At 42.8% G+C, this 13,710-nt stretch overlaps 1 protein-coding gene across 1 annotated transcript; it reads left to right on the top strand.

The window, feature by feature from the left end:
- The first annotated feature begins 8,705 nt into the window (after positions 1-8,705).
- FOXI1 (forkhead box I1) lies at positions 8,706-12,126 on the top strand. Its single transcript, XM_083871819.1, has 2 exons — positions 8,706-9,361; positions 10,365-12,126. Exons 1-2 carry the CDS (start codon positions 8,788-8,790, stop codon positions 10,916-10,918), a joined length of 1,128 nt encoding a protein of 375 aa, XP_083727945.1. The 5' UTR covers positions 8,706-8,787; the 3' UTR covers positions 10,919-12,126.
- Positions 12,127-13,710: the final 1,584 nt, after the last annotated feature.

Below are 13,710 nucleotides of genomic sequence, written 5' to 3'. Positions count from 1 at the left end.
CAAAAATACTTGTTCAAGGTTACCTTTTATTTATTGTGTCTTGCAGAGATGTTTTCAGGTGAGTGGAATATTAGAGTTTTACCTGTAGCTGTTATTATAATTTTTTATTGAAATACTGTGACTCAAAATAAAGAAGTAGCAAGAATGGAAGTGAAGGAAGTGCCCAGAGACAAAAACCAGGAAATCAGGAGCACAACATCCAAAGGAAGTTTGGTGTTGGGAGTTAAGCCAGTGATTCAAGATTTATGCTTGTGTTTTGCTCAGGTTTTAGTACAGTTTTTGTGTTTAGAGTCACTAAACTGACTTACTTATTTAGTTTACTAAATATCAGCAATAATTTTATTAGTTGTCCCACACCACAGATTGTCCTCCTCTTGCCAGCCCAAGTTCCAGCCTGAAATCATGTCAATCAACTCTGAGCAGAAAAGCAAAATTAACTAAGAAAAAATAGCTGCCAAGAACGGGGCATTCATAGAACTGGAATTTTAAGGGTGTTTGGACCACAAGCTCCAGCCTTTCACAAGTTTCCAGAAACTATGGATACTGACTTTTAGTCCAAACAAACAGCACAGCATGAAGGGCAATTGATGCCCTGGGACAATGAAGTGCCAGTATGGCAACATCTGTTTAAAAATGTGAATCAGCACTGATTGCTGCCATTTCTGTCATGAGCCCAACAGGCCTTCAGTTCATGCATGCAGAGGTTGGGGGCAGAACCTGTATCTGACATTCTTTGAGGTGAAGCACAGGGGGCAGAAATTTCCTCCAGGACAGGGTCAGGGTTTGGCTGCTGTTGAGAGAATTAGCACAGCAGGAATGGCTCCAGCTCTCCCTGTGCAGGTCAGGAACAGCCATTCCACAGAGCTCTTCTGGCCCAGTTATCTCCCTTCTCGCTGACATTTCCAGTTGTCTGGCTGGTGACACTCTGGTTTGCTGTCACTTGGCACTGAGATAATGATGGTGCTGTGTAATGTGTAATTAATGAGCTGTTTGCGCGTCCAGCTGAGGTTTGCTGAGCTGACCTGCACTGAGCTGTTACACTGCAATGACCTGAGGTGCATTTAAGCTGCACATTGCAGTCCAGTTTAGGCAGAAATCTCATTTTTAGCCAGACACAGGGACCTGGGTATCTCTGTGGAGTGTAACAGCATGTCCAGCCCCGGGAGCTGCTGTGTCAGTGCAGCACAAGGTCTGCACAGCAAATCTTGGCAATGTACCCACGTCAGGGTACTCCGGAGTATCCTCACCTCACTTGGGTGTGCAGCCTGCCCTTTTTCATGCCATGAAATCATACCAAGTTCTTGTTGTGAAATTATGACTTAAATATTTATTCTGGAGGGAAATTAATGCCTTCAAAATCTCATTAAAAATGAGCTGTTGTGAGCTATAGGAAAATGGTCAGAGTCTAAGTCAATAAGGATCAAGTTTCTGAGGAGGAAGGAGAGTTTTATTAAAGATTTTACAGACCTTAGGAACACATTGTTCTGGAACTTGAATGTGTGATAGGCCAGTGTACCTGCTTGACATTGAACTTTTATCTCTATCACACACAGCCTGTAACCTTCTTTATCAGACAGTAGAAATTGTGGGTGAGCAGAGCCGTGGAACGGTTTGGGTTGAAAAAGACCTTAAAGATCAACAATTCTCAGCCCCCAGTGGAGATACTGGTGCCACACTGGTTATTCTGAGGAGTTCTTTGACACATGAGACATCACTAGACCTCTGCTTTCATTTTTTCCACCCTGATCATGGGATGAGGGCACTTTTAGAAAGAAGAGGTGTTTTAAAAGCTTTTAAAATAGCATGATAGGAAAGATAAAGTGGTTTTATTTTTTATTAAATCTGGTTTCCATTTAAGTCAGCCAAGATCCAGGAGTTGTGTTGAAAGGCACCCAACCACATAATCCCATTGTTCACTTCCTCTGTTTTCAAGGTTTTTAGCTTAAGTATCATAAAAATACCAGAGGATCCCTTTTTTTTATTTTAGCTTCAGTACAAAACTATTCAAATGATGGAGCATTTATCCCAGAGACTGGTTCCATTTATGCCAATGTCAATGGGAATCATCCAGAATTACGGCATTCTGTTTAAAACAAAAGCACAGGTCAATTCTCCAGAGTGGAGGAAGATAAAAGGAATAACTTAACCAAACACAGCATTTTTCTCATTTAGAAATCAAGAGAAATCAGCAAATTTAAAGCCAACTTGTGTTTTGCAGCACCCATTTTTTTAAAAACTGTTTCTGAGGAGGGAAGAAAACTAAACACTTTAAGGATTCTTTCCCTCATTATCTTTTGGGTGCAGAGATGTCCATCTTTTTAGATGTGTCTCTTTAATTTTTTAGGAATATGGAAGCCTGCATTAAAAAAAAGCTTGCAGCCATCTCCTATCATGGGTGCCTTGCAGAAGTCACTCCACAGAACTTGTATTTCCCCACCAGAACTCAGTTCCTGCTTGTTCTTAGGCATTCAAGGTCCTTCTGAGGGGGAACATTGAGCAACACCCCAGGGGCTGTAAGGACTCAGCATTGGCAGCCTTTACTGCTCTGGGGTGAGCAGAGGACTAGTTCTTTATTTACTCTGTGTAATTTTCTGTTCTGATTTGCTCTCCTCATGCAGCGTGTGCTAAAGATTAACACTGTAAATGAAGAATTGCTCTGCAAACAAACGTTGGGTAGGCCACGGATTTCATAAACTTTTAAATGTTAGATAAATTTAACCACGGCTTTGAAGTGAGGACAGTTTGAGCTGATGGGGTTTTGCACAGAATTATCCTTTTTCAGTGTAGGTTTTTGTCTTCCAGGATAGCTGACAGCTTCTGTGTGCCATGGGGGATCTTTCCTGTGGCTGAGCCTGTGATGAGAGAGTCACTGTGAGTGTCTGAGCTGGAGCAAACACAGCGTCTGTGATAATGATGCTTTATGTGTATTAATGCATCCTCAGCTCCAGATGCCCCATTCTGTGTGTGGCTATTGCTGCATTTAGTACCAGGTTCGTGTGACAGGCATGGCTGATCTCTCGTTCACTGTTAACCCTTGCTAGGCCTTGCCACTGCTTGGATTAGTTCAGCTCCTGCAGGTGGCTGCTGATGTAAATGGTGACTGACTCAAAAGGCACAGGACAGCGGATGGGGATGAGAAAACTGTCATTTTTCATTAATTTCATTCATCAGAGAACAGATCTATGCCCTGGCAGGTGAGCAGCCAGAAAAGGCTGATGTGGGTGAGGTAACAGGAATCTTGTGCTGTTTTAACTAGAAAAAAGTCTAAACAACTCAACATTTGACAGATAACTTGAGGAAAGACTTTCTGCAGGATGTTTATTTATATGTTTTTAGATATAAGAAAACAGCCTTGGACAGAGTAGCTTTAGATGCAGACCTTTTAACCCTGTATTTTGTATGCTATTTTATTGTACACTAAAGTATGTTATGATTGGATACCTGGATTCTACAAATAAGGAGGAATCCAAAAATTTACTTCAGTTGCTTTGACACACACAGTAGCAGTAGTGGTGCACAGTCCCTGAATTCATAGAGTCTTTCTTTACAATTGCATTTGGACTAATTTCACAAGATAGGAAAAGAGGAATATTGGAAATCAGGATGGGGAAACAGAAAATAAAATAAAATAAAATAAAATAAAATAAAATAAAATAAAATAAAATAAAATAAAACCCACAACAAAACAAAACAAAAAACCCAACCAAAACCAAAAACAACCACACAGACACACAAAACCAACTCAAACAAACAAATGAAACCCAAAATAATCAAAGGAAATGGATGTCCAACAAAGACATCTCTCAATCTACCAGAATTTCCACACAGAATTCCGAAGGAAGCGAAGGATTCTAATCGGGAGAAAGTTTAAACTGTTCACATCCATAATGGGCTCTGTTTACAGACCCAGGAGGTCCCGGGCAGCAGCCCCAGGACAGCAGGATCCCAGGACAGGAGGATCGGGGCCGGTCGCTGCCTGCGGTGCATTCCCGGGCGGTGTCGCCGGGGGGCGATCGCATGTCGCGATATCGGCCCGTGTCGCGGCTCGGGCACCGGGAAAGGCTCCTGGAAGCGCCGGCAGTGACAGCGCCCTAAATCGCCCTGATCGCGGGGTGGGTTATCTCGGTTTACTGCACCCAAACCCCGGCCGCAATAAAACAACCTGGAGTTTATCTGTGCCCGGGTGTGGCCGCAGAGAAGTTCCCTCTGCTTGCACCGATTCGCTTTCCAGCCGCAGTTTCTAATTAATTTTCCCCAAGTGTTTGTGTCGTGCAAGCATTAAAGGGCGTAGAACACTGAAAAAACCCAACTTTTTTCCTTAAAAAAAAAAGGAAGTTGTGTTTTCTGAAAAAATCTGTGGTTCTAAAATGCCTTTTCAATGAAATCTCCATTTGGATAGTGGAGAGGGAGGAGCTGATTTATCCACACCAGCAAGTATCTTGATGTTGAAATGTGACTGACACTAAAGCAGTAGCATGTTGCTACTTTTTCTTTCTATGTTGGCTGTCAAAGTGTGATTGATTAAAGGTCTGTATCTGTATTAATTTCCTATAACTGGGAGGGACACCTCAGATCCCACCACAAGAAGGATTTGTCACAGACTGATTGTGCCCCTCTGTGGCAGGTGTGACCGTTCTGTGTCCCCCAGCACAGCAGATCCTGTGGCAGCCAAAGGGAAGCTGTGGATTCCTTGCCTGCCTGTGTCCTGTCACAGCTGATACACGAGTCAGGGGACACCCAATCCCCTCTGCCATATCTATTATGGGTTAGGAGGTGGTAGAAAGCCTTTTTGGGGGTAGGAGTTATGACCACTTTTATTATCATCATTCTCATGGTCAGAGAGCAGCTATGAACCCTTACATGATTTCACAGCCTTCTAAAAACCCAGTTATAAAGTTGCTTAAAAACCCTCAGTGATTTTGTTCTGGAAGGCTTGAAAAGTCTAAGGGCATTTTAGCATTGCAGCACTTATGGCACAGATCCCAATGATATTGCCTTTTCCATTAATTTAATGTTCAACCTGCCTTCCTAGAAATAAAGCTCAGTTCCCTTGTTTTGCAGCGCTGTATTTTACATTTCTTATGCTTTTGTAATGTCCTTGAGATGACATTGCTTTGCCTGCTACAGCCTGTTTCTTCTCATGGTGTGGTTTATTTTGTGGATATGCTGGGCAGATAATTACTGGAGTAAGACATGAAGACTTCTAAAAGTGATCTGCTGGACAACTGAGAACATAGAGAATTTTTCACTGTGTGAAAGAAAATTATTGGTTTTTATATTGACCTGTTTGTGAATTCAGGGTGTGAATTGTTTGAAACCATGTGGGTTGCTTGGTATATTGACTTACACATGGACTCTTTTCTTTTAAAAAGAAATTTTCCCTCTTCTTTGTGACCCCAGGAATCATTTCTATGAACAATGTGCTGCTGTGTGCACACCTCTCCCAAGTCACTGCATTTCAGAAACACTGGATGTGTACGTTACTGTGGAGTGTAAATGGAAATGCTGAGGAATCTGAGTTTAAATGAAATTAATCTGAACCTTTCTTGACCCAAGATTTCAGAGAGTATCTTTTCTTTTAAAGAAAAGATATTATCTTTTCTTTTTGAGTCAGTGTGATAAAATATTACTATTGGCTGGAGTAGAGGGGTACATGGGAGCTGACCTAAACAAATCTATGGAAAACAATGGTCCTACCAGGGCTCCACCTCAATTCTGCAGATTTTGGAGCTTCACTCAAGAAATTGAGAGGAGCAAATATTTGTACCACACGAGAGCTGTCAGCAGTCTTTGGTTTGACAACAATCTGTGGCTGACCAGGCTTCCAGCTGGTAGAGACATGCATTCAGGGCTGTGCAGTACTGGACTGCAGTAAAAAGACATGTTAAAAATATGATGCATCCTGCCAAGCCAGACCTTACTGACCCAAAGCAATAGGAAATAATGATCATTAAACTTTCTCCAGCAGTGGCCTCCAAGTTATTTGCAGAGTTTTTAATCCCTAAACAAGATCTGTTTGTAACATGAACATAAAACATTAAAAAAATTATAAAACATAGAAACATTGGTCAGCATGCCACTTTTTTCCAGCCTCTTTATATGGAAGCCTCACTGGTTTTCCTTCTCTTTTCCCCACTTCTGGGATTGCTGCCTTCTTTCAGCCCTCCTGCCAAAAGGAAGACTCTCAGTGGTGAAGACCCTAGGACAATATTCCTGGTTAGACTCAATTTCCTCCAGCTCTGACTCAGCCACCACAGGTTGAACAGGGTTGATCCTCCTCTCGCTGCCTCCTTGCGTGCAAAGGAGCATCTGCAGCAGAAGGGCTGCTCGGGAGCGTGTGCTGCAGTGACCCTGCAGCAGCAAGGTGTGCCCAGAGTACTGACAAAGCACCTTTTTCCTGGCACTGTTTATACTCCAAGCTGAGTAAATCAGGCGCAGCCAGCTGAAGGGAAATGCTGCTGATGGGATGGTGTCCCTGCTGGAAGCTGTGCCAGCACAGCCATGCCGGGGAGGGCTCAGACTTTGCCCCCCTTTCACAGCTCCGTGGGCAGCAGCCCAGAGACGTGTCTGCACCTCCCTGCTGTAAAAGCAGCCCTTGCCATCCTCAGTGCCTGCCCTGCTCTGGGACACTTTGCTGGCAGGGCTGGGCATCCCAGCACAGCTCGGGCTCGCCCTGCTCCATGCACTGCACGGAACCTCACCAGGAGTCACTGGCACAGGGAATTTTACAGCCTTCACCTGGCTGCAGTAGCTGTGCTTTTTAACTTTGCAAAGCCTGGGCTTTTTTCAAAGCCTCTATTCACTCATATCTATATGTTTTCAAAGCCTCTATTCACTCATATCTATATGTTAGAAAGTTAACTAGGAAGTTGTAGGGGATGTTGCTCAAACAGCATTTTGCATGTTTGTAACTCAGATTCTTATGGTGAAAAAGATTCTTGCAGATTAGTCCCTTGAGGAGGGAGGCACTCACATTACGAGCTCTTGAAAAATAAATTTCTCTTTCTTTCTTTCTTTCTTTCTTTCTTTCTTTCTTTCTTTCTTTCTTTCTTTCTTTCTTTCTTTCTTTCTTTCTTTCTTCCAAGTCACCTTTTGCACAGCAAATGTCACTTAGAAAATAAGCCAGTCCAACAACTTAACTGTTGTCTGTTTGTGTGTTTCTGCACAGGTTATTCAGCATTTACATATTCTGAACTCTCAGCCATTCAAATTAAAGTAGCAACTTGTTTGTTGTGGTACAAATGATTTTCTGTGCAGTGAAAGCCTGGATTTTTAAAGTAACAGCTGTAGAGCTGCATTTCTGAGCTGGCACATTGGCTTTATCATTCTGTACTCAATATTTCAGCAGTATTTCCAGTGGAATTTTTTTTCATACCTTTCAAAGGAACAATATGGACGTGACATTAGTGAATCCCTAATTCTTAGGGAGTGGGGAGTCTTGGTGGTTGTGCCACAACACAAATGATTCATCTGAATGTGTGACAAAGCAAAAGACCTTTGGTACAGCCAGGAATTCAAATCTATGGGTCAAAACTGATGTTTCTGCAGAAATTATAGGACAAGAACTGGAAGGTCCCATCATACCATGACCTTCTTTAATTGCATAGGTATTAAGGCTAAGGCAAGTTTTAAATTATGTGTGTGCCTTAAACACACCAAAAAAAAAAATGCAGATACCACTGTGAAGGGAAGTGCAGCTCTGCTCTAACTCCAGTGCAGGTTTCCTGCAGTGAGGAGCTGTCATCCCAAGACAGGGGTGGTGAGATTGCAGCTCTGCTCTTTCCTCCTTCAAACGTGCAGGGTGCCAGGCAAAGCACTAAGGATTTATCCAAATCATAAAAGGGCTAAAGGTTTTTCCTTATTACTTAATTTTAAGGAATCAGCTCTTGTCTGTATAGATACAAATGAAGTTATTGGAACTTGGCTAAAAAGAGCTGTGCTGAACACTGTTGGTGCTTTCCTGTTTGGAAGTTGTGCTGAGAAGTTTTATGAGCTCTCTGCACCAATCCTGCAGCAAAGAGGAAGCAGCACATAATGATTTCCCATCTCAGTTCACCAATTTAAGCTCTAAAGAAAGGTTTGATTATTAAGCTTGATATTTTTTCTCACAAGATTAATCCTTACTTTAGGGAGTTAATTCCATTTATATCAGTAGGATTACTCACGTGAGTAACCAGCCACAGAATTTGCCTGTAGTGCTGTGACTGCCTAGGGGGAAGTACCAGCAAGACTGCAATTAAAGTTACAAAAGGAAAAGGTCTGACCTTTTCTTTTTTTATTTTCTTTTTTCTTTCCTTTTTTTTTTTTTTCTTTTAAGTATATATCTCTACTGTTTCATTGACTAGTGACAATGGCTTTTGCATTCTGAAGTGTTACTAGCAGCAGCACAAAATTACTTTGCTTTAATAAGAAAAAATAAGATATGCTAAAGCTTCAATGTGATAGGTAGAAGAGGAGGAACTATGAGTTTTATCTTCAAGAAGTCCTAGGCTTTCTTCATATGCATCACATTAGTGGAAAATTCCTTCATTCATTTAAAAAGACAAACAGTTGTAACTTTCACGTTTGGTTGATGTGACATCAATGACTGACTGGGACTGCCAGCATTCCAAAAAGGATATCTTCCTCATCTGCAGCCACTCAGGGCTGCGGGGTGGAGCCTGCAGCACAGGCTGAAACATTTACAGGTGCATAAGTACCTAGGGAAGGGCGCAGGTGATGCACCTGTCCCGGGAAAGCAGCACTAGCACAGGTGTGTCACAACTCACCAGCCACCTGGGTTAGAGCATGAGCTTCTTTGACCCACAGGCGCACTCCCCTCCTCGCTGCAGCCCACAATTCCCAAACATTGGCCAAGAACCTCCGGAGATGAACATCTACTACGAGAACTTCTTCCACCCGCAGAATGTCCCGAGCCCCCAGCGACCCAGCACCTTCGAGACCACAGATTACAACACCACTCCCAATCCTTACCTCTGGCTAAATGGACCTTCCATTACCCCACCACCGTACCTGCCAGGATCCAACTCCAGCCCCTTCATTCCGCAGTCCTACGGGATGCAGAGGCAGCTCCTGCCTAACATGCACAGCTTGGGAGGAACTGACCTTGGCTGGCTTCCCCTCCCATCCCAAGAGGAGCTGATGAAGTTGGTGAGACCACCTTACTCCTACTCTGCCCTCATTGCCATGGCCATCCACGGAGCACCTGACAAGAGGCTGACTCTGAGCCAGATCTACCAGTACGTGGCTGACAACTTCCCGTTCTACAACAAAAGCAAGGCTGGCTGGCAGAATTCCATACGGCACAACTTGTCTCTCAACGACTGCTTCAAGAAGGTGCCTCGAGATGAAGATGATCCAGGTACAACCCTCTCTCCCTTTCCCCCCACCTCTAACTAAACCTGATGAATTTTAAAATACCTAGTGCACTGTAAAGAGACACAGTAGCCCAGATACAGGACATAGACACAGTAGCACTTTGTTTTCAAAGGGCTGAACTAGAAAGCAGCTGTGAATAGCTGAGGTGTGAATCAATGTTGCTGTGAGATCTCTGGAGGGAGGGGAATTCTGTCCTGCCCTGGGTCTTCCTGAGAATGGATCAATGAGCTAAGCAAGAGACTCAGCATGCACAGGAACATTGAACTGGGCAAGGCACACTCAAGACCCATTTGGTGTAATGCATGACTTGGGTCAAACTTAACTGGGAATTCAAGGGAAGGGGATTTGTCAAAGAAATCCAGTGGCTTTGGGGAGTCAGCATTAATTCTGTAGAGGAGAGCAGGCTGCTTTTATTTTGTTTGTTTAAATTAGTGTTTTGCTTGGAATGACATCTCTGCCATTACCAACCCCTTGGCTGGTAGGCTGTCAGATATTCCTTTATTCATGGTTTCCTATCAATAGCTCTTAAGAACCATTGAGAACATTAAAAACTCATTGAAATTATTCTGCAGTAGAGGGCCAAAAGTCTGGTTCAATCTTGTTAGAAATCTCTGCTACCCTAGTGAATCTGGAGGAGCAGCCCGGTGTGGGATTTGATTACTCTCTGCTGTAAATTCAGAAGACCATCTGTATACTGAAAACCTCCTTCCCTCACCAAGAAAACAAAACAGAAAGCCCTCCCAATGACTCCACTTGTAGTTTTGCCTGTGTGAAGAGTCAGGGCTAAGGGGGAGAACCCAGAACCTTAAACTTTTTTTCTGAATTCTGACTTGTACTTCTGAGTGACTAAAACTACATGTATATTGCTCATGCAATTGTTCTGTTTCTGTGAAATGAGAGAAACACTGTAAAACCTTAAATTACTACTTCTTTTGGTTTGTGTGCATATTTTTAAACTAAAAGGGTGAGTTTCTTTCCTTTGACAGGAAAAGGGAATTACTGGACTCTGGACCCAAACTGTGAAAAGATGTTTGACAATGGAAACTTTCGCAGGAAGCGGAAGAGAAAGTCTGACATTGAGGCCAGTGCTGCTGCTCTTGCATCTGAGAAATCTGAGGACAGTACCCTGACTGGCAGCCCCAAAGCTGCAGAGCATCAGGATATCTTGGAAAACTCATCACCTGGGACTGAGAATTCGCCTGAGAAAGGATCATCTCCTCCCTCTTCCAGCAGCCCGTGCCTCAGTAACTTCCTCTCCAGCATGACCGCCTATGTCCACGGCTCCAACTCGGGGAGCCGCTCCGGGCCCGTGGGACTCAGCTCTGAACCCATTGACAAAATGGGGCAGAACATGGTAGGCTTCAATGCCTATTCCCCACTCTCCAGTATCCCCAGCCATGGTGTGGGAGACTGGTCCAATTCCATGCCTTCTGGTCACCTTGGCCACAGCAACTCGGTGCTCAACCAGTTTAACACCCATTTTTACAGCAGCCTCAGCACAAACAACACCCTGTACTCCAGGGAAGGGACAGAGGTTTAAATGAAGGGTTCTGGGACACTAGAGGATAGTTATTTATGAGAGGAAATGATCCATGGGCAGGTGATTAGCATTAGCCTCTTGTCTCTAGGGCCACACTGCATCCTCCTCCTGACAGCCACCAACTTGTTACCCATTATACTGAAATCACAAACATTTCACATTTGGCAGCTGCACGTGAAAAAACAGGGATCATAAGAGGAAGAACAGTGAAAAGTTCTCCTCAGACACTGCTTGTACTGCTGCCAACCAGGGTCCTTTACAGAAGTCCTTGAGAAGTTACAGTTTGCCTTAGGCAGGAGGCTCTTTCTGACATGGCATTAACATTGCTGTGCTTTTTAAAGTGACAACAGAAGAGTGGTGGTACCTTTAAATATCCTGTCTTCAGGTATAGGATCCCTGTACTAAATGCTCAGCAAGTTCTGATTTGGCCAAAGCCCTCCTGAACACTGCAGAATCTGTACTAAAAACCACTGTATAGTGAGTATACACTTAAATGGTGAGTGCTGTCTGACTTTCTCTTGTGCCAGTGCAGACTTTGTCTAAAGCTTGACCCCCTTCCAGCCCCAGGGGGAAGGTGGCTGTGCAGCAAACTGGCATCATCATGGACACAACAGGAGTTTTGAAGCTGAAGAGAAGCATAAAAAAATACATTGGAATTGTCTTCTGCTGTTGGATCTTTGTATTTTCAATTCTAATTACAGGGTCAATTTTATTTCTTACACATGTAAATCTAGTCACATAAGAGAAACAGGATCTGTTCTGAATATATAAATATATATATTTAAGACATGTTTTTTTCTAAGAAGAAAACACAATTGTTGTATCTTAACATTCTACATAAATCATTTTTACTGAGTGAAGGGTTTGAATACTGGGGTGGGAGGTGAGGGAAGAAGAAAAGGGAGGTAAAAAGTTTAACTATCTCTGAATTTCAGTTTCAAAGGCTGGATCTTTCAGAGGACCAACTGCAGACATTGTAAAAAGTCTCTGTACTGTATTCTGTATTTTTTTTCATTTTCTAAAAGTCTATGCTGTTTGTCCTTGTGTAAATACTAGAAATAATTCTTATTTTCCTACATTTTACTGTAGCAACAAACATTTCAAAATATAGATTTTTTTAAACCAAGACTTGACTTCCACATTTATGTAGAGTAATATCTCAAAATAGATAACCCCAGAAGCATTTTTAATAAAGCATTTGTATAGAAGAGTGTGTACCTGTGTTTGTTTGTACTGCACTACTTAAGCCTTTAAAAGTCTCCTCACCAGTTTGACTTGAGGAATTCACATGAGGAAGAGCAGGGTAATGGTAGCAGAAGGTCAAATGCTGAGATGACATGTCCAGGCCATCAGCATTTGCATGCCTGGCAAATATAATTGGCTGCTATTACACAAAATACTATCACTGAATAAAAATCACCCCTGGAGTTTCCCTGCTGGAGCAAAGTGGTGCCAATCATTTAAAATTTCAGAAAGCAGACTCTTTTCACCTGTCAATTAGCCAATATGACTGCAATTTTCCTGCATTCCTATTTATTATTTAATTTCTTTTATGTTTCAAGTTTTTCACTATCAAGGTTGCTCTGACTTTTCCTAGTTTTAGATCCACTATAATAAATTGCCACTTGGGAGTTGCAGCCTACCTACTCTATTAACACCTTTGTTCAATAAAAAGGGAAAATGCCCTTCTGGTGGTGTCCTTGTGCCATCACTTGTAAGTTTGTCTCAAGTCAGGCGCATGCTGAGTCCTGAGCTGTAACTCCTGCCCTCAGAATCTTCCAACTCTTGCAGAATCTCCCAGCTCTTGCGGAATCTCAGCCTGCTGGGTAGGTTGCAATATGCCCTGCAACTCTGCACTGGCAGCATTTTTCATAGAGATCTGCTCATGTTAAAACTGAGAAATATCTTCAGTCACTGTGCTTATGCCTTGGATTCAGCAGACATGTCACAAATTGCCCAGAAATACAGTTTCTGTAGAATATATGGTCCACAAACTCAGAGGATCTGTTTTCTTTAGTGCTCTAATGGAAAATGTTCCATTATGAAGTTAGAGACCAAAGGTGTGTGGGGGGGGAAAAAGGTGGAAAATAAAGTAAGAAGAACGACATCGCTAAGTGACAGCAGAGAGTAAAAAGCAACTCCTTTGTCACTCAGCAGTTTGACTCTCCTATGCCCAATCCCAAATAATAACAGGAACTCCATATAGGTGTGCATAAAAACAACCTTGTGCCTCATTGCTTCCCAGATGCTGTCAACCCAATACCACATTTGGCTTCTGCATGTGAGGAAGTGCTGCCAAAATTCCAGTTCACAGACAAAGGTTTGTTCTCCAGTGTGTTCCCTGAACACCAAGGAAAGGAATTGATCCAGGAATTGGTTCCCCCTGCAGCCACTGAGCTGGCGTGGCACATCAGCTCAGCTGGTGGAGCTGCTCTTCAAGGAGGGGTGGAAAGATGATTGCATCCATTGTAATCCTATTTCTCCTCCAAACAGAACTACTTTGTAATGAAACAAATCTTCATCTGTATTTTTGTGGTTTTCAGAGAGAACTGGTTTTGGTAACCAGCCATGGTCAGTGCATTCCTGGAGCTCCTGCACATCAGTGAAGCAGCTGCAAGGAAACTCAGCAACTATTCTTGTATGAGCAGCAGCACTGCTCTGTCAAAAGTAATGCTCCCCTTCCTGTATTTTACCAATATGATCAGTGTAAGGGTTTTGGATGGAAGAGCATCTGGGTTTTAGGGAATTTTTTTGCCTAATTTTGTTTGTTTGTTTTAGGTATGCTATTAAAG

Source organism: Zosterops lateralis, assembly GCF_965231275.1.
Source record: "Zosterops lateralis genome assembly, chromosome: 14".
Classification (NCBI taxonomy): domain Eukaryota; kingdom Metazoa; phylum Chordata; class Aves; order Passeriformes; family Zosteropidae; genus Zosterops; species Zosterops lateralis.
This window is presented reverse-complemented; position numbering and strand designations above follow the sequence as displayed.

What these genes read in the sequence shown, in the direction of transcription:
- FOXI1 (XM_083871819.1), top strand. Translation starts at nt 8,788, where the DNA reads ATGAGCTTCTTTGACCCACAGGCGCACTCCCCTCCTCGCTGCAGCCCA. An exon ending in TCGAGATGAAGATGATCCAG is followed by an intron (nt 9,362 to 10,364) that starts GTACAACCCTCT and finishes TTCCTTTGACAG; the next exon opens with GAAAAGGGAATTACTGGACT.